General features: G+C 44.5%; 1 protein-coding gene across 2 annotated transcripts in view; it reads left to right on the top strand.

The window, feature by feature from the left end:
• The window catches only part of WAPL (WAPL cohesin release factor), a 162,392-nt gene that overhangs the window by 63,654 nt on the left and 77,905 nt on the right, over nucleotides 1-20,833 (top strand). For both annotated transcript variants that reach the window (XM_040320516.1, XM_040320515.1), the window contains 4 exons: nucleotides 2,819-2,928; nucleotides 3,336-3,428; nucleotides 12,711-12,860; nucleotides 19,354-19,490. In XM_040320516.1, the coding sequence (XP_040176450.1) occupies nucleotides 2,819-2,928; nucleotides 3,336-3,428; nucleotides 12,711-12,860; nucleotides 19,354-19,490 (490 nt within the window). The remainder of the gene's footprint in view (nucleotides 1-2,818; nucleotides 2,929-3,335; nucleotides 3,429-12,710; nucleotides 12,861-19,353; nucleotides 19,491-20,833) is intronic.

Raw genomic sequence — 20,833 nt, 5'->3', positions numbered from 1 at the left:
TCTCTCCAAAGATTTTCTATGGGGTTGAGATCTGGAGACTGGCTAGGCCACTCCAGGACCTTGAAATGCTTCTCACAAAGCCACTCCTTCATTGCCCGGGCGGTGTGTTTGGGATCATTGTCATGTTGAAAGACCCAGCCACATTTCATCTTCAATGCCCTTGCTGATGGGAGGAGGTTTGCACTGTAAGTCTCACGATATGGCCCTATTCATTCTTTCATGTACACGGATCGTCCTGTTCCCATTGCAGAGAAACAGCCCCAAAGCATGATGTTACCACCCCCATGTTTCACAGTAGGCATGGTGTTCTTTGGTTGCAACTCGGCATTCTCTCTCCTCCAAACACGACGAGTTGTGTTTCTAACAAACAGTTCTACTTTGGTTTCATCTGACCTTCTCCCAATCCTCTTCTGGATCACGCAAATGCTCTCTAGCAAACCTCAGACGGGCCCGGATATGTACTGACTTAAGCAGGGGGACACGTCTGGCACTGCAGTATCTGAGTCCCTGGCGGCGTAGTGTGTTACTGATGGTAGCCTTGTTATGTTAGTCCCAGCTCTCTGCAGGTCATTCACCAGGTCCCCCTGTGTGGTTCTGGGATTTTTACTCACCGTTCTTGTGAACATTTTGACCCCACGGGGTGAGATCTTGAGTGGAGCCCCAGATCGAGGGAGTTTATCAGTGGTCTTGTATGTCTTCCATTTTCTAATTATTGCTCCCACAGTTGATTTCCTCACACCAAGCTGCTTGCCTATTGCAGATTCAGTCTTCCCAGCCTGGTGCAGGTCTACAATTTTGTTTCTGGTGTCCTTCGACAGCTCTTTGGTCTTCACCATAGTGGAGTTTGGAGTGTGACTGTGTGAGGTTGTGTACAGGTGACTTTTATACTGATAACAAGTTCAAACAGGTGCCATTAATACAGGTAATGAGTGGAGGACAGAGGAGCCTCTTAAAGAGGAAGATGCAGGTCTGTGAGAGACAGAAATCTTGCTTGTTTGTAGAGGAGACCAAATGCTTATTTTCCACCATAATTTGCAAATAAATTATTCCCAAATCAGACAATGTGATTGTCTGGATTTCCACATTTTGTGTCCCATTGTAGAGGTATAGCTATGCTGACAATTACAGGCCCCTCTCATCTTAAGTTGGAGAACTTGCACAACTGGTGGCTGACTAAATACTTTTTTGCCCCACTGTATATAAATGAAAATGTATCCTCCATAATCGATGTGTATGAGAGGAGGATGGAACTGAACCATGAGTGAAAGCAATATAAAGTGTCTTGTTTAGGGACTTGCTGAATTTTGTATGTGAAGGCTGGTTGTACACAAGTCTTTCTACTGATCGACTTGTATACAACCAGCCTGTTGGATTGTTCACAAACAATCGTTGCCGTCGGCTATAGCCGACAATACCGATCAGTGTGTCCTAATGGCAGGGTGTTCCGACAGCGGGTTACTGTAGTTTGGCTCTTTTCTACACTGCTCAAAAAAATTAAAGGAACCCTTTGAAAACATATCAGATCTCAACGGGTAAAAATCTCATGCTGGATATCTATACTGATATGGACTGGGAAATGTGTTGGCAACAAAAGGATGCCACATTGTTTTATGAAAATTATCCACCTACAGAGGGCTGAATTCAAAGACACCCTGAAAATTAAAGTGAAAAAATTATGCAGCAAGCTAGTCCATTTTGCTGAAATTTAATTGCAACAACTCAAAATGGTCCTCGGTAGTTTGTATGCATGCCTGACAACACCCAGGCATGCTCCTAATGAGGTGACGGATGGTGTCCTGGGGTATTTCCTCCCAGATCTGGACCAGTGCATCACTGAGCTCCTGAGAGGTGCAACCTGGTGACACCGGATGGAATGAAACCTAATGTTCCAGAGGTGTTCTTTTGGATTTAGGTCAGGTGAGCGTAGGGGGCCATTCAATGGTATCAATTTCATCATCCTCCAGGAACTGGCTGCATGCTCTGACCACATGAGGCTGGGCATTGTCGTGCACCAGGAGGAACCCAGGACCCACTGCACCAGCGTGGGTCTGACAATGGGTCCAAGGATTTCATCCCAATGGCAGTCAGGATGCCATTGTGTAGCCTGCAGAGGTCTGTGCGTCGTCCCACTGACCCTAGCCAAATGCAAAACTAGTAAAAAACAGAAAAGATGAGTAGGGGAAAAAGTCAGACACCTCCACCTAAAAAAACATTGCTGTTTTGGAGGTTGTCTCATTGTTGCCCATCTAGTGCACCTGTTGGTTTCAATTAACAGCTGATTAACAAACATCCTCTGTATACACCCCTCCCCCTCTGCTACTTAACTGACCAGATCAATATCCCAGCAGTTCTGATTCAAGTGTTCCTTAATTTTTTTGAGCAGTGTACATATGTTCCGTGTCTTGGGGCACTTTCACACTGGGGCGCTGGGGGCATTGGCAGTAAAGCAATACAAATTTTAGCGGTGCTTTACCATAGTTTTAGCTGCACATTTTGCCCGATAGCATGGCGCTTTAAACCCCTGCTAGCGGCCAAAAAAGGGTTAAAGGTGCTGCTGCTGGAGCGCTTTGCTGGCGTTGCCCATTGATTTCAAGGGGCGCTTTAGGAGCGGTGTATAGCACCTCAAAGATGCAGGACTTTAACGTCCTGCAAGTGCACCGCTCCAGTGTGAAAGCCCTCTGGTTTTCACACTGCAGTGACAGGAGAGGTGCTTTACAGGCGCCATTTTTTGGTGTGAAAGTGGCCTAAATGCCTTCTATGGTGTGTTTGTTTTTTTGCATTATTTGTATTATGAGATTTGTGTTTTGAAATACTCTAGAGTCTGGAGACGATCTGTTTGCTATGCCTGAAGTCTTCAAAAAGCCTGCAAGTAGACAAGGAGATAAAAGCAGAGATGGAGCTCGAAAGATATTCAGTGGACCCAAACGGGTAAAATCTCTCTCCTCCTTCTACTCTTAGCTGTATATAGACATCTTGTTTTGTAATTTTTTTTTTTAATGTTCTACATAGACTTGTTTAGCTTATTTAGTTTTTATTTGTACAGCCAGTTTTAATTTTCTTTTTCTCCTGAGCAGTGCAGTTTTTTTTTTTTTCAGAGACGTGTTTCCCTCACTTCATTTATGTATTCCTTCCAGAGGAAGCATTTTTAGGAGCCCAGGAAATGTCTCAATTGACTGCAATCAAAAATGCTTAGTGCTAGTCTAGCTAGTCCAGAATTACTAAATTGTTATGCTAGTAATTTAAATATGTTGGTATATTTTGTTTATATTTGTAAATCTTTAAATCTTCTTGTGTTATGTTTTTAAATTGTTTTCATTTTTTTACATTTCTTTCAGTCTCCAACAAAAGCGGTCTATAACGCAAGACACTGGAACCATCCAGAGTCTGAGCTCCCAGCTGTACAAGGTGTTAAAGCTCCGTCTGCACCAGTAAGTACTTTTTATAACATGGTCTATGTGGTAATACTAGAAAGGTATATACTGCAACACAAAATGCTTGGGTAACTCCCAGAAACTACCGGACTTCCTTCACAAACATTTCATAAAGTGGAACTTAACCCAAAAGGAAGTTCAAGTGATTGTAAAGGGAAAAGAGGTGTGTGTGTGTGTACGTACAGTCGTGCTCATAAGTTTACATAGAAGAGGAAAACCCAATGGCGCCACTCTAAGTGTAATAAGTAGTGTAGCATTTATTGGATAAAAACAGCAGCAAGCTTACTCACAAGCGTTTGTGAGATTAGGCATGTATCACCAGAGAAACACCCCCGGCTGTCACTGTATGCGGCTGTGTTGTGGAGCGGTTGGCGGCGGTGGATGCCATTGCTTCCTCTGTCTCTGACACACTGGGAGTCGAGCCTACCGACTCCCCCCACATCACCCGGAAGTATTGCCATCTATCCGACCCGTCCACTGGCTCCCCCACATCACCCGGGAATTATTGCCATCCATCTCATCCAGCGTCCATCCGGAATTGACGTCACAGCTCGGCTCCAAGTGTGTCAGACAGAGGAAGCAACGGCATCCACCGCCGCCAACCGCTTCACAACACAGCCGCATACAGTGACAGCCGGGGGTGTTTCTTTGGTGATACATGCCTAATCTCACCAACGCTTGTGAGTAAGCTTGCTACTGTTTTTATCCAATAAATGCTAAACTACTTATTACACTTAGAATGGCGCCATTGTGTTTTCCTCTTCTGCCTTCAGATTCACGTCCAATCTTCACTAGGCTGCCTGCAAGTGTTTTATTACAAACTCAAAGGGCTATATCAACAGTGTAAAGTTTTAATTAGCTCCCATGAGCTCACCTGTTTTTTTATTTGTTTTAGCTGCATTTCCATTGCTGCTAGCGCTTACTCTCTTATGTGTATTCATAAGTTTACATACCCTGGCATAATTTGATTTCTTGGCCATTTTTTCAGAGAATACGAATGATACCGCAAACATTTTTCACCCATGGGTTAGTGTTTGGCTGAAGCCATTTATTATCAGTCAACTGTATTTATTCTCTAAATCGTAATGGCAACAGAAACTACCCAAATGACCCTGATCAAAAGTTTACATACCCTGGTATTTCTGCCTCTGATATCATGCACACAAGTTGACACAAAGGGGATTAAATGGTTGTTAAAGGTAAACCATCCTCACCTGTGATCTGTTTGCTTGCAATTAGTGTGTGTATAAAAGGTCAATGACTTTCTGGACTCCTGACAGACCCTTGCATCTTTCATCCAGTGCTGCACTGACGTTTCTGGGTTCTGAGTCATGGGAAAAGCCAAAAAATTGTCAAAGGAACTGCAGGAAAAAGTAGTTGAACTGTATAAAACGGGAAAGGGATATAAAAAGATATCTAAGGAATCGAGAAGGACAATCAGCAGTGTTCAAACTTGAATCAAGAAGTCGAGAATGAGGGGTTCTGTTGAAACCAAATCTTGGTCAGGTAGACCAATTAAAATTTCAGCCACCACTACCAGGAAAATAGTTTGGCATGCAAAGAAAAACTCAAACTCAATTCAGGTGAAATGCAGGACTCTCTGAAAACATGTGCTGTGGCTGCTTCAAGATGCAAAATAAGAAGGGCACTTCAAGAAAGTTGGGCAGCATGGTCGAGTTGCCAGAAGAAAGCCATTACGCAGATGCCACAAATGATTCTGCTTACAAAATGCCAAACGGCACAGAGACAAGCCCCAAACCTTCCGGCACAAAGTCATTGATGACTGTGATGAGACCAAAATTTAGCATTTTGGCCACAACCATAAACGCGACATTTGGAGAGGCGTCAACAAGGCCTATGATGAAAGGTACACCATTCCTACTGTGAAACATGGAGGTGGATCTCCAGAGACACAGAAAATTTGGTCAAAATTGATGGCAGTATGTTATCAAAAAATACTGGAGGAACATTTGCATTCATCTGCCAGGAAGATGTGCATGGGACGTACTTGGACATTCCAACATGAAAAGCATCCAAAAACAAGGCCAAGTCAACCTGTCCTTGGCTACAGCAGAATAAAGTGAAGATTGTGGAGTGGCCATCTCCGTCTCCTGACATCAGTATCACTGAACCTCTCTGGGGAGATCTCCCCAAACATGCAGTTCATGCAAGACAGCCCAAGAATTTACAGGAACCTCATCCACAAAAGACTTCAAGCTGTCATTGATGTTAATGGGGGCAATACACAGAATGAAGAACTGGGGTATGTAAACTTTTGATCAGGGTCATTTGGGTAGTTTGTTGCCTTTTTGAATTACAAAGAGTAAACATAGTTGATTGATAATAAATGGCTTCAGCCAAGCACTAACCATGTGTGAAAAAAAGTTTTTGTTGGCATTCATATTCTCTGAAAAATGCCCAAGAAAAAAAGTCTTCCAGGGTATGTAAACTTATGAGCACAATACACACACACACACACACACACACACACACACACACACACACACACTTGTGTGTGTGAAAGAGGTATAGAGATATCTATATTTGTCATTCTTAACCAGCTCTGTGTAATGATTTTGCACAGAGCAGCCCAAGTCCTCCTCTTCTCTGGTCCCCGGCTTGGCTCCTCCACCCATCCCAGTGTGGCTTGGCCCCTCTGAGGGATTGATAGCAGTAGGAAGTAAAATAACCTTCTGGCTTTAGACCGCAGTTAGTGTTTGTTGGTTTTTAGTTAGTTGTTTTTTTAGGGTGGAGATCCTCAAATATTTTAACTTGATAACTATTGATAACTATTTTGTTTTTATTTCATATTTAAGGCTCTACCTAGTTGTGTTTTGAGGCCATATTTGCAATCAGATTTTGTTAAATCTCCATTATCTTTCCTGTGCGAGGGCCTATAAAAAATCAATCTAGTAAAATATTGAGCACTGAGGTGAAGCCTCACATTGTACAGCTGTTGGTAAATTCCGGTCTGGCGTGGTGTCTGAAACTATACGATCCATTTATAAAGGAAAACAAAAGCACATTTATAAAACGCAGTGGTGTGCTTTACAAATGTTAATTGTGCTCCTCTGGCTTTTGGAATCTGAAGCTGGCTTAGTGAGTGAGGGGGGGGTTTGCTGGGAAGAGGTCACTTGACCTGTCAGTCACACAACCAGTTACTGTCCCTTAAACAACTATCCCTCTTTGCTGTGTTAAAGTGGTTGTAAACTCTCATTGTTTTTTTACCCACAGGTAAGCTTATAGTAAAGCTTACCTGTAGGTTAAATTAATATCTATTAACTGGTTCCCGACTGGCTCACGCACATATACTGCAGCACAATGGCTCCGCTGCGCAAAACCCTGTAAGGGTACGGGGTTCCCTTTAACCACTTAAGGGGACCGCCTCCTGCACATTTACGTCGGCAGAATGGCACGGCTGGGCACAAGCACGTACAGGTACGTCCTCTTTAAGTGCCCAGCCGTGGGTCGCGGGCGCGCAGTCCCGCGATCGGTCCCCGGAGCTGAAGAAAAGGGAGAGCTGTGTGTAAACACAGCTTCCCCGTTCTTTGCTGTGGCACCGTGATCGATCGTGTGTTCCCTTTTATAGGGAAACACAATCGATGACGTCACACCTACAGCCACACCCCCCTACAGTTAGAAACAGACATGAGGTCACACACAACCCCTTCAGCGCCCCCTTGTGGTTAACTCCCAAACTGCAAATGTCATTTTCACAGTAAACAATGCATTTTTAATGCATTTTTTGCTGTGAAATTTACAATGGTCCCAAAAATTTGTCAAAATTGTCCGAAGTGTCCGCCATAATGTCGCAGTCACGAAAAAAATCGCTGATCGCCGCAATTAGTAGTAAAAAATAAACAATAAAAATGCAATAAAACTATCCCCTATTTTGTAAATGCTATAAATTTTGCGCAAACCAACCGATAAACGCTTATTGCGATTTGTTTTTTTTTTTTACCAAAAATAGGTAGAATACATATCGGCCTAAACTGAGGAACATTTTTTTTTTATATATATATATTTTTGGGGGATATTTATTACAGCAAAAAGTAAAAAATATTGCATTTTTTTTCTCCAATTGTCACTATTTTTTTTATAGCGCAAAAAATTAAAACCGCAGAGGTGATCAAATACCACCAAAAGAAAGCTATTTGTGGGAAAAAAAGGACACCTATTTTGTTTGGGAGCCACGTCGCACGACCGCGCAATTGTCAGTTAAAGCGACGCAGTGCCGAATCGCAAAAACTGTCCGGGTCCTTTAGCTGCCTAAAGGACCGGGTCTTAAGAGGTTAAACACACACACACCCCCCCTTGTTCTATCAGTGGAGAGGAGACATATCGTTTGCTCCTACTAAGTAGGAACAATGATATGTCTCCTCCCCTAGTCAGTCCTATCCCCATACAGTTAAAGCACACCTAGGGAACACACATTTAACCCCTTGATCGCCCCCTAGTGTCAACCCCTTCCCTGCCAGTGACATTTATACAGTAATCGGTGCATATTTATAGCAGTAATTGCTGTAAAAATGTCAATGGTCCCAAAAATGTGTCACATATCCGATCTGAATGTTGCAGTACCGCTTAAAATGGCAGCTCACCGCCATTACTAGTACAAAATAAATAAAAATGCCGTAAATCTTTCCCATAGCTTATAGCCGCTATAACTTGCACAAACCAATCAATATACGCTTATTCCGTTTTTTTTTTCTTTCTTTTGTTTTTTTTTGTTTTTTAAATTCCAAAAATATGTAGAATACATACATATCTGCCTAAACTGATGAAGAAAGTTTGTTCATTAAAAATTGAGAAATATTTATTGTAGCAAAAATATATATATATTTTTTTTTATATATATTGTTTTTTTTCAAAATTGAATTTTTTTTCTGTTTTATAGCACAAAAGATAAGAACCGCAGATGTGATAAAATACCACCAAAAGAAAGCTCCATTTGTGGGGGGAAACAAAAAGGACGTAAATTTTGTTTGGGTACAGCGTCGCATGACCACGCAATTTTCAGTTAAAGCGACGCAGTGCCAAATTGTAAAAAGTGCTCTGGTCAGGAAGGGGGTAAAATCTTTCAGGGCTGAAGTGGTTAAACATGCACGGTTTAGGAGATATTCTAGCAAGCCGGAGACATCACAGTGCATGCGCTCTGTGCTGCAGTGGTGACAGCACGCCACTGTAGGGCTTTGTTTTAACCCCTTCATGCCCAAGCCTTTTTCTAGCACTTGTTGCATTGAAGTTAACATCTGTCTTTTTTGCTTTTTTTAGCAGAGACCCTAGAGAATAAAATGGCGAACATTGCAATATTTTAGGTTTCACTGTATTTGTGCAGCAGCCTTCCAAATGCCATTTTATTAATTTTTTTTGGAAGAAGTACACTTTTTTATGAATTCAAAACTAAGCCTAATTTTTTTTTGTATAATGTGATGCATCCCCTCCCGCCACTGCTTGTGTTAACAGCCAAGCGGTTGTTTAGCCACATTGGTCATTATTACAAAAAAGCCGACCGCCCCCCTCTTAAAAACAAACCAAAAAAAAGGTACCTTGGTAATGCTTGCAGCTGCTGGCATCACCCTTGCACAACCACTTAAAGCCGAAGGCCACATGTTTGTTATGTAGGTGTGAATAGGGTTAATGCATACTATAACATTATGCCTTTTGCCTTGGATTTTTTTTTTTTACAGCGTTTAGTACCGGTTTAAACAGGTAGAACTCTGCCAGACTCCATCACAGCTTACATTTTTTTTGAATGGGTTGTAAAATGCAGGCCATGGTGTACATGGCAAATAACGGAGAATGATTGGCATTAACTGCTCTGTTACAAAAGGAGTCCATATAGCTGACTTTGGTGAAATGAAGTGAATTTAGTATAACCTAAGCGCTGAGTGAAATCCACAGTAAAAATCATGAAATGGACAGTATAAGGACTAATGCAATCCACTAATAAAAACTGAAACAGAGTTCAGTCTCGATGCTCGCAAACCTTGCTTTGTGGAACAGAGTCCAGAGGTGAAGAATGAAAATGCTCACATGGGATTAATAAATAACATTATTAAATGATAGGTTAACTGAAGATAAATGTTAATATTTTTATACAAGCTAAAGTATGCTAGTTTTATACTTAACATTATTATTAGTATGTATGTGTGTGTGTGTATATGTATATATATATATATATATATATATATATATATATATATATATATATATATATATATATATATATATATATATATATATATATATATATATATATATATATATATATATATAAAATTAGGGGTGCACCGAAATGGAAATTTCAGAACCAAAACGAATCCGAAGTAAAAAATAATTCAGTCCGAAACCGAAAATGACTTTTCTTTTTTCCTATTTAAATATTTTTTTAAAATAATTGTATTACATGATACATTTTAATTAGCTTCATTGATTTAAAATAACCAGAATTGAAAAGCTCCAAGTCAATATAATAAAATCCAAACTTTTAATTAAAAATTGTACACAAATAAGTATTAATGTAGAGTGTATAAATTGCATAAATTGATGGTGTTAAACAAGTACCTGTAATCAATCTGACCCAGACAAACACCACAAACCCCTTTAATCTGTGATACTTGTGTGAGAATATGCGTGGACCTGGAGTAAATACTGTCACTCCTGTTGACAAGCCGTAGGAGTATTAGTTCATTCAGATCACATGCTAGCAAATAGTTAAAGATCTTAGATGTCTGTGTGTACTGCACTAGGTGAGGTATGAGGAGGATAATAACTAGACATTCATATTATATTTTAAAAAATGGTACATGAGATGACATATAGACCTAGTCAGCAGTGAGCACCTTGCAGGCTTGCATTTAAAAAGGCGCGGAGCACATTAATAAAAAAAATTGCACTATAGTCAACTTCAGTGGGGACTGGTGGTCTGTGACAGTCAGTCACAGACCTTACCGTAAATGCTGACGTAAGTGAGTCCCGCCGTCGGGTGATGAGCAGCTTGCTCGGAGTCACGCGAGGTTGGATGGCGCCCAGCCCCCACAGAACGCGGACTTTACTGTTCACTGTCTGGGTGGAGCCGCATGGACAGCCGATGGTCAGACTCACACCCTCCAGTGACTGGCTGCGACGTCACGACGCTGGCAGTGGCAGAGCAGGGGGAAACAGGAAATGAGCCGTACGGACGGTAATTAAGTCCGGCTCTGAGGTGGGTCATTATCGGCGATTATTTCTGTTTCGGCATGACCCCAAAAACACTTTCGGCCGATATGTATCGGCACCGATATATGGGTGCACCCCTAATATATAAATATATATATATATATATATTTTTTTTTTACATAATAATTAAATTGAATCATGATGTAATAATCCTTAAGTATGCACTTTGCTTTAAGTAGGCAGGCAGTCTATTAAACCTCCATCCAAAATTCCTAAACTAATGTGCACATAACTCTCTTGTCATTTTGTCATCCATATACTTACCCTTGTAAAAGACCTAAAACCACTTGGCAGCCTGTGAGCTCATAACATTGAGCCAGACACAAAGCCCTCTGCTTGACCAGTGAAGCAGTTATTTTTTTTTTTTTTTGCAGCGCTTCATTCCTAAGAATGCTAAAGTGTTGGCAGAGAACCTCTTTTTTGGCTGCCTCTGTCACGTTTTGCCTTCCAGTATTTCACACTCTTATTGGAGCTTTACTAAAACATTACAATTATAGTACCAGGTTACAATGCTCCAAGGGAAATGTAATCCTTATCGAAGCAACAGAAGTAAATATTCAGTCAAGCAGCATACTTGCGTGGTATTTTATTTGCCTTTTATCCCACCTAGTGATCCAGCCACCAACACATTGTGTGAGATGTACTAAAACTGATGCGCACAGAATTTGGTGCATCTTTGCAAAGTAACCAATAGGCTTCTAGGTTTTGAAGGGGTTGTAAATTCTCGCATATACCCAGCGAAGCAGAATGTAGAAATGGATCAAAAGCAAACTGCACTGGTGTGAACCGAGCCTTATGCTGGCCATACACATATATTAATTTTCAGGACTAGAATATTCATACGAAAAATCTTTGTACATTCGCTGAATTAATGAATGTCGTTTTGAAAATTTCACTTGCTTTTAACATGAATGTGAAAACCACATACTGTCTGAATATTCCTTTGACCAATAAGTTTTCTATTCTGCTCAAATTTTCCCTCACTGTGGAAGAAAAGAATGTAGTTTTGACCCCACTAACAATTGGAAGACCGAACAAACAATCTTAACCACTTGTCGCCCGCCAGCTGTCAAATGACGACGGCTAAGCGGTGCGAGACTCGTACTGGGCTGCCCCAGGGGCAGCTGTGTTTGCTAGGACATGGCATGATGACCCCGACATGTGTAAAGAGCCACGGCTCTTTAATTATGTGATCGGCTGTGACCAATCACAGCCGGTCACATGTAAACACAGAGATGCAGGTAATCGGCGCGCCTCACACTGTCAGAGCGTGAGGAGAGCCGATCTGCGGCCTCTCCTCACAGGGGACATTCTGTGCCCACAATTGCCAGCAATCAGTGCCCACAAGTGATGCCAGTCAGTGCCACCTATTCATGCTGCCCATCTGTGCCAGCAAAAAATTACTTGCTTACAAAATTTACTGAAAGAAACAAACTTTTTTCAAATAAAATTCAAAACCCAGGAGTGAATAAATACCGCCAAAAGAAAGCTCTATTTGTGTGAAGAAAATTATAAAAATTTCAAATGGGTACAGTGTTGCATGACCGCGCAATTGTCCTTCAATGTGACTGCGCTAAAAGCTGAAAAATGAGCTGGCTAAATTACAAAAATAAATGTCTGCCTTCAAAAAAATGTATGGCCAGCATAGGTGACAGCAGGGGCAGGGTTCTTTTTATCACCTGCCTATGACAAGGGAGTCTGTCAAACATAATATATTACAGTTCCGTTTGAAAATTGTCAAAACAGTTCCCCCCCCCCCCCCAACTGCAGCCGAGAAATGGTTAAAACGGTTTGCGCTGCGGCGCTACAGCGGTGGCCATTGATTTCAGTGGGCAGGAGCGCATTAGCGGCGAGCTCACCACTGCTAATATGCTCCAAAGAAGCTGCTGGCAGGACTTTTTCTGACGCCTTGCCAGCGCACCGCTCCAGTGTGAAAGCCCTCATGCTTTTTTGCTCTTAACGTGTTACTTTTGGTAACATCTTTTGTTTTGTCTTTGTTTTTATGATTAGTTGGCTATAAATGTCATGACTTATTTTATTGCTTACTTTTTTTTATAGGCAAAGCCATTGGAGGCGCCATGTCCAAAGGATGATGGTGTTTTTAAGGCACCTGCTCCACCTCCTAAAGTGATTAAAACTGTGACTATTCCCACCCAACCCTATCAGGACATAGTGACTGCACTGAAATGCAGAAAGGAGCATAAGGAAGTGAGTATTTTCCGCATTGTGTATCCAAGGAGAGATTTGACATTTCATGCTTAGGCCTCTTGCACACTGCAGCTTGAAAATGCTCAGTACAGCTTATTCTTTTACTGAGCTAAAATACAGCCAATTTATTGTAATGTGCCTATGCAGAAAGGCGTGTAAAAAGCGACATGTGTTCTTCAGTAAATGGTCAGTAATTTACACCTCATGCATGCAATTGCACACATATATTTCCATTGACATGGTCAATCTGGTGACAAGCTTCCATGCATGTGCGTAAATTGCACTAGCGCATATGCGCGAAAATACCCAAGAAAAAAAAAATATGAAAAAGTAGATGCTCAAACAGTGCTCTCGTGTGCAAGAGGCCTTGGAGGACCAAAATCTGTATGTAGTTGCTCTACAAATGACCCAGTTCAAATTGTTACCACTTCTTAGTTTTTTTCATGACCCTTAGATATGTTACGAATCTATAATACTATGTCCTCTTGGGTATGTTTTTTTTTGTACGGTTATGATTCTTACACAACACTTCGGTAAAATAAAGTAATTTTAATTTGTTTACATTTGGGATTTTTCATAATGGGACATTAGAAACATATCTGTACAAGCACGTTTCAGACCTCAACAATATGTGCTACTCCCTCCAATTACAATTGCAGTTTAGGTGGGCGATAAAACGTGTGTTTTCTATTTCGTTCATTGACGGACACAACACTTTAAATCTTGACCTTAGGGTTCTATCGCCACCTTCAGGAGAGGACTAGGCAGAACATTTTAAAACGGCAAAAACTGTACAGTACCGCCCAGGGGACAGTCCTACTGGCTATAACCCCTCACTCTGCATCCAGCAGCTCTGTTTTTTCTGCCTAGTGTAGAAGGACCTGGCTCCCAGTGGGGACTATTGGTCCTGGAGATTTTTTCTTTTTTTTTCTGAATTTTTTATTCCTGTGATCTACTATCAATGGCTGGGTGACAGGCTAGATAATATAGATCCTGGTATTCTCCCCAGCTCAGCCATCGAGCGTGAGCATGCCCTAGCTATGCGCTGGGTCGGCCAAGACATACCCCGTCTGATCCAGGGGTGGCCGGTGAGCAATGTGCTCTAGGGCACACATATGACCGGGCTACTGCTATACGTGTCAGTGTGCCGTGGCCAACAGCCACCCCGTACCGTTCGGGTGATAGGTCTTTCTGGAATGCGTCCAGCAGTTCCCACAGGACGGGTAAGTATGGTTTCACCTGTTTTGACAGGATGGAGCAGCTGGAAGGTTGACTAGGGGGTGTCTCTACTCTCCCTTTCCTCTCCCTGTCCCTTCTCCCCGTTTTTATGGGCCGCTGTGTGACTGGGCCTTACCTGGCCGGGGTCTTCCAGGGGGGGGGGGGGCTCCGAGTCCTGACAGGGGGCTGTCCTGGGTGTGTGGTCCGCTCATCAGGTCCCTATGTCCTTGGGCATTGCGGGGGGTCTGGCAGGTGCCCGCTGAGGTGACGTGTGTGTGTGTGTGTGTGTGTGGAGGGAGGGGGGGTGGGCCCCACGTAGCGGCTTTCTTTTGGCGTTCGCGGCCATTATTCTGTGGCCAGGGAGTCCTAGAGCCATTTTTTCCCCGGCGCCCTCAGGTGTTTTCCTTGCTGGGGCGCCCATTTTCTTGTAGTCTTGGATGGTTTTTGCCTCTACCGGTGGCCATTTACTTGCAGTCTCAGCTTGTTTTTGTCTCTAGCGCTGGGGGACTGGTAGCTGAACGGCGTGAATATCACTCAGAGCACCTCGTGAGGGACAGCAGCAGCGCAGTACCTGCAGCCAGGAGGGTGGACTTTTTGTGTACTTTGCCTTAGGTCTCTAACGGGTGTCAGGCGAGTGTGGGTCAGCATGGGGTCAGAAGCTGGCGCTTCTTCCCCAGACAACCTATTGTGGCAACCAGTGCACCTGTGGTGCCGATGAACACTTTGTCGGCGGTCCTGGAGTCCTTTGCTCCCAGGGTGGAAGCAGCGTGCGGGCGCAGGGGGGATAGACGCCTCCTTTCCCCACCATCTTCTGGGGAAAGCTCAGGTTCAGACTCGGCCTTGCTGTGGCAATCGGCCCCTGTTCTAACGTGTCGGAGGATGCGGACCAGGACCGTGAGGATGACTCGGTGTCCGGGTCAGCGCAGGAAAGGGCGCTTGTAGGAGCACCTATCACAGCAGTGCGGGATACCCAAAAATGGAGCATACGGCAGGGGCATCTACTGAGGCGTCGGTGCCCTTTCAGTCCCACAAGCTGACCCGCACGGCTAAGGTGTTTCCCTACCTAATTTACTTTGATAAGTTTATTTACAAAGAATGGGAACGCCCGCAGCAGGCTTTCTCGGTCCCAAAATGCATGGCAGTGCGTTACCCTTTTGAGGAGAATTTCCTGAAAAAATGTATATCCCGGTTTCCAGGTTAAATAAGGTAACCACGATTCCGGTGAAGGGGACCCCTGCCGATAGGAGGTCCAAATCGGTTGCCCGGTGGTGGGGTCAGCATTGCGGCCAGTCCTGGCCACGGCCCTGGTGTCCCAGACACTTACTGAATGGGCAAAATTGTTGCACCGTGAGTTGGAAAGGCAAAAAGCTTCCCTGGTCTGCGTAGAGCTGGCAGACCAGTTGGTGCAGGGCCTTAAGTATGTCTGCGATGCAGCCTTAGATACGGCCCCCTTGCTTTCTAGAGCTTCAGTATCTGCTGTGGTGCTACGGCGCCTAATTTGGCTAAAATGCTGGTCTGCGGACCAGGCTTCCAAGAAGGCTCTGGCGGATTTGCCCTTCCAGGGAGAGAGGCTCTTTGGTGCCTTGCAGGGTGACATTATTAAAAATACTATTGGGGTAAGAGTATGTTGCTACCACAATCCAGAAAGGGTAAGCAGACTCGCCGTAGGCCAGGACCTTCCTTTTCTGCACAAAAGCGTTTTTTCATCCGCCTGGGGCGGCGTTTAAGCATTCCCAGACCGACAAGGTGTCCACTGAGGGACAGAATTATCCCTGGTTTCGCAAGCCAAACAAGCCTGCGAACAAATCTGACAGCAGGTTTGCCCCCGCCCAATTCTTGGGTGGGGGGGTTGCTTTCGAGAGTTTGCGGCTCTGTGGGCCTCCCTGCTTTCCGACCAGTGGGTCTGCGAAGTGGTTTCATTGGGATGCAAGGTAGTTTCTCTCGTCCGCCAAACAGGTTTTTTCCCTCAAACCTTCATCTTCTTCCGGCTCGTCGGAAAGCCTTGTTGGGGGAAGTGCAGGACCTGCTGCGCGAGGTGATAGTGCCGGTACCGTCGCAGGAAAGGTTACAGGGATTCTACTCCAATTTGTTTGTAGTCCCAAAAAAGGAAGGGGTCTTTTTGATTCTGGACCTCAAGGCCCTCAACAGATTTGTGAAGGTTAAGATTCAGGATGGAATCAGTTTGCTCTGTGTTCCCTGGACATCAAGGACACATACTTACATTTCCCCATATGCGTCAGTCATCAGAGGTTTCTGCGGTTTGCGGTCGGGGAGGAGCACTATCAGTTTATAGCTCTCCCTTTTGGCCTATCATCGACACCCAGGGTTTTTACCAAGGTTCTCGCCCCGATTCTGGCTTTGCTGAGACAGCAAGGAAATCGCTATCATGGGCTACCTGGACGACCTCCTGAGAGCAGCTTCCGCCTCAGAATTCGAGGAGGATGTAGCGATAGCCAGTCAGACTCTGAGCGTTCGGTTGGGTTCTCAACCTCCAGAAGAAGGTTTTGATACCGACTCAGCGCCTGGAGTACCTGGACTTGATTCTGGACTCCTCCACAGGTGAGGGTCTTTCTCCCTTCGGACAAGCTGTGGACTCTTCAGGCTGCAGGGAAGCTGTTGATGTCCTGCAAGTGGTCGTCGCTGCATTTTTGCATGCGAGTTCTGGGCCTCATGGTGGCCACTTTCAAGGCGGTTCCGTATGCTGAATTCCACACGAGTCTTGCAAAAGGAGATCTTCTCCAAATGGGATAAATCTCCGTTGTTTCTGGACTGTCAAATTCAGGTGACCCACCTGGTCAGGGAATCCCTGGTCTGGTGGCTGAGGTCTCCGGCCCTTCAATCCGGGAAGTCGTTTCTCCCTTTTCATTGGGCGGTGATCACGCCAGCCTGTTCGATTGGTGGGGAGTTTGGGGCGTACATTTGGCACAGGGTCGCTGGACGCAGGAAGAATCCCACCTGCCAATTAATGTATTGGAACTTCGGGCGCTCAGGCGGTGCCTCTCCACATGGTCACTGAGGCTGCAGGGACGCCCAGTCAGGATCCAATCGGACAATGCCACGGCGGTGGTGTATGTCAACCATCAAGGAGGAACAAAGAGCTTGGCTGCAGCATTGAAGGTCGTTCACATCCTGCAGTGGGCAGAGCGGCGCTTGCCGGCTCTATCGGCCGTGTACATTCCGGGCGTAGTCTGCCTGCCAGTTTTCTATCTAAGTCGCCAGATGCTGGACCAAGGGGAATGGTCGCTACATCCGGAGGTCTTTCGACTCCTTTGAGATGGGGCACGCCAGATGTGGATCTCCTGGCCTCTCGGCTCAATCGGAAGGTGCCAGTTTGTGGCCAGGTTCATGGATCCCTGGGTGGACGCGGCAGTGGCATTATCAGCTGATTTATGCCTCCCCCTTACCAGATAATACTCCTCCCTCGTCTGCTTCGCAAAGTGGGGGTCAAGGGGATTCCGGTGATTTTAATTGCCCCAGATTGGCCTCTGCGTCCGTGGTACGCCGACATGCGAATGGTGACGGATGTTCCTTGGCGACTGCCAATGCGAAAGGACCTTCTGTCGCAGGGCCCTATTCTTTATCCTGCTTTACAGTCTCTGGCTTTAACGGCATGGATGTTGATGGTCTGTCGGACTCTGTAATCTCCACTATGATGAGAGCACGGAAGTCATCTTCTCGGAAGATTTATCGCACATGGAAGGCCTACATCTCTGTGTGAGGAGATGGGGTGGCGTCCACGTACGTATTTGGTTTCCAGGATTCTGCTATTTTTGCAGCGGGGAGTGGATCAAAAGCTTGCCTTAAGCACCATAAAGGGGCAGATATCAGCGTTGGCTGTCTTTTTATTTTTTTATTTTTTTTCAGCGAACCTTGGCGACTCATTCTTTGAGTACGTCAGTGCAATGGGTTCGATATGTGGCCCCTCCGGTTCGGACACCGCTGCCCCTGTGGGATTTGAATCTGGTGCGATCGGTTCTTCAGAAACCGCCGTTTCAAAACCATTAAGGAGATCCCCCTTATTGACGCACTCTCAGAAGGTAGCCTTTCTAGCGGCTATTTCTTTCGCCAGGAGGGTTTGAGTTTGGGGCTTTGTCTTGCAAGTCTCCCTACTTGATCCTCCGCCTTCTTTTCTTCCTAAGGTTGTTTTGGCATTTCATCTCAATGAGGACATCGTGCTTCCGTCCTTGTGGCCGTCACATCCTAAGGAGTTTGCTTTGCATTCCTTGGACGTGGTCCAGGCTCTGCGGGTCTACCTGACTGTTACGGCTCCGGAGGTCGGACTCACTCTGTGTCCGTGTCTGGTCAGAAGAAGGGCCTGGTGGTCTCGTTGGCCACCATTTCTCGGTGGCTTAGACAGAAGGTAATCCAGGCTTATGCCTTGAAAGGGCAGGCGCCTCCCTTTCCTGTCACGGCACATTAGACCAGTGCAATTGGTGCCTCCAGGGCTTTCCGACATCAAGCGTCCGTTTCCTAGGTGTGTAAGCCAGCGACCTGGTCGTCCTTTAACAAAATTTCACAAGGTTGATGTGAGTGCATCTGCGGATGCTTCCTTTGGCCGCAATGTTTTGCAGGTGTCTTTTTAAGGTTGCAACTCCTCCATTGAGGAGCTCTGGTTGTTATGGGTTGAGTTTGTTTGCTTGCTGTTCCCACCCCTCCATTTTTATTCTATTTTTTACACCGCTTGGGGACGTCCCTAAGGTCAAGATTTAAAGTGTTGTGTCTGTCAATGAACGAAAGAAAAAATAGGATTTTTGTACTCAATTACTCAGTTCATTGACGGACGCAGCACCCACCTATCCTATTTGTTTTTATGTTTTTGATGAACTGAGCTGCTGGATGCAGAGTGAGGGGTTATAGCCAGTAGGACCACCCCCTGGGCGGTACTGTACAGTGTGTTAACTGGCACTTGGTCTGCTTTTTTGGTGAAAGGAGAGGCATGCATTCAAAACAGCTGATAGAGCCGATTATAAAGGCACCACTATGTTTGCAAATTTGGGAATGAAAAGGTTAGATTTCTCTCTTGAAGTCACTATTGCCAAAAATAGCTGAATATTTGTCATGATGGTTTAGCGATGAATTTTAACCACAGCCATTTGATTTGTAGGGCACTGAAATTAGTGCTTTTCAGCATATAGTTAAATGTAAATGTAGCAAAACATGCATCCCTCATGGGAGAATTTCAGAGCCAGTAGGTGGTTCAAGAAACTACTTGCCAATTTCATAAAGGTATAATTTAAAAACAAATTTAAATACATATATTCATTTTTTGTCCTAGCTGTACACTGTTGTTCAACATGTGAAGCACTTCAATGATGTAGTAGAGTTTGGAGAGAATCAGGAGTTCACGGATGATATCGAGTACTTGCTGAGTGGGCTTAAGTGTAACCAGCCCATAAACACGCGATGCCTTAGGTGAGTTAACATTGAATTTGTCTGTTCATGCAGAAAGCTTACGCAATCAGTTTAAAAAAACAAAACACAAGTCTATCTTGTTCAACCAATCAAAAAAATAAATGGAAAACCTCCATGTACACAAACCCCTATGATTGCATGGTCCATTTTGCTCCTGAAGGCAATAGGATATTGCTGGCCAGAACTGGTTCTCGAAGGAGTCTATTCCACTGTGAAATAGCTTTTTCATATGTGGAGGATATATCTATGCATGTATGGTGATCAAATCCCCCTTAATTATCTCTTCTAAAGAGATTAAATTCAGTTCCTTCTAATCTTTCCTCAGCTGAGTTTCTCCATGTCTCTTATCAGTTTGGTTGCCCTTCTCTGCATCTTCTCCAGTTACATCACAATACACTGATTTGTTTACTGAAAACCGACAAGTCCTTAAAACAGAGCTCCACCCAAAAAGGGGCCCCTCCGCTGCAACATTTGGCACCTTTTCTGAGAGGTCCCCCAGAAGTTTGGCCCCCTCCTCCCACTGCCAGTGGGCCTTTCAGAAAGCACAGCGGGGAATCGACTGTGAAGCCACAAGGCTTAATTTCCGGTTTCCCTAACAGCAGCAGCACACAAAAGCTGATTTAAAAAATCGTCTGGGGTGCCGCTATCATGGGATCCCTGGACAGGCAAGTGTACTAATATTAACCCCTTGGCGCCGAGCATATGTATATATGCGGCCTTGGTTTTAGGGGGTTATACCGGGATGATGCCTGTAGCTGCAGGTATCATTCCGATACCGTTTTTTAGAGCCGGCGGTAGGTTTTCAAGGGATAACGACCGATGTGGCTGAAAGTTGCTCGGCTGTGATACTGGAGGAGCGGGAGGTGACATCCCCGCCTTCCGCCACGCTTACCAGGCCTCCCGTCCCACCGGGAGACCAGATCCACAATGCGCCACTTCCGGCGCCCTAAGATACAGACTTTAACGAAGCCGGAAACGGCTTTGTTCAATCCCCTGAATGTAAACACGTAAGCGACCTCACAACATCACTTCCGGTTTGCTCGGCTGCCAATGGCACCGGTTTAAAAAAAATTACAGTATTCGTTTTTGACGTTCTGAATGCTTAGAAGTGCAAAAGAGGAATCGGAGGTCTTTTAGACCACCGATCCCTCCATAAAGAGGATCTGTCACCACCTATTCCTGTCACAAGGAATGTTTCCATTCCTTGTAACAGCAATAAAAGTGATCAAACTTTTGTGTTTAAAATTTTTTTATTTTTTTTAAATAATGTTTTAAAACACCCCTGTCCCCGCAAGCTCGCACAGCAAAGAAAATGCATACACAAGTTGTGCTCGCATATGTAA

Source organism: Rana temporaria, chromosome 8 (assembly GCF_905171775.1).
Source record: "Rana temporaria chromosome 8, aRanTem1.1, whole genome shotgun sequence".
In the NCBI taxonomy this organism is placed as follows: Eukaryota; Metazoa; Chordata; class Amphibia; order Anura; family Ranidae; genus Rana; species Rana temporaria.
The sequence above is the reverse complement of the archived record's forward strand: the minus strand, read 5'-3'. Positions and strand labels throughout refer to the sequence as shown.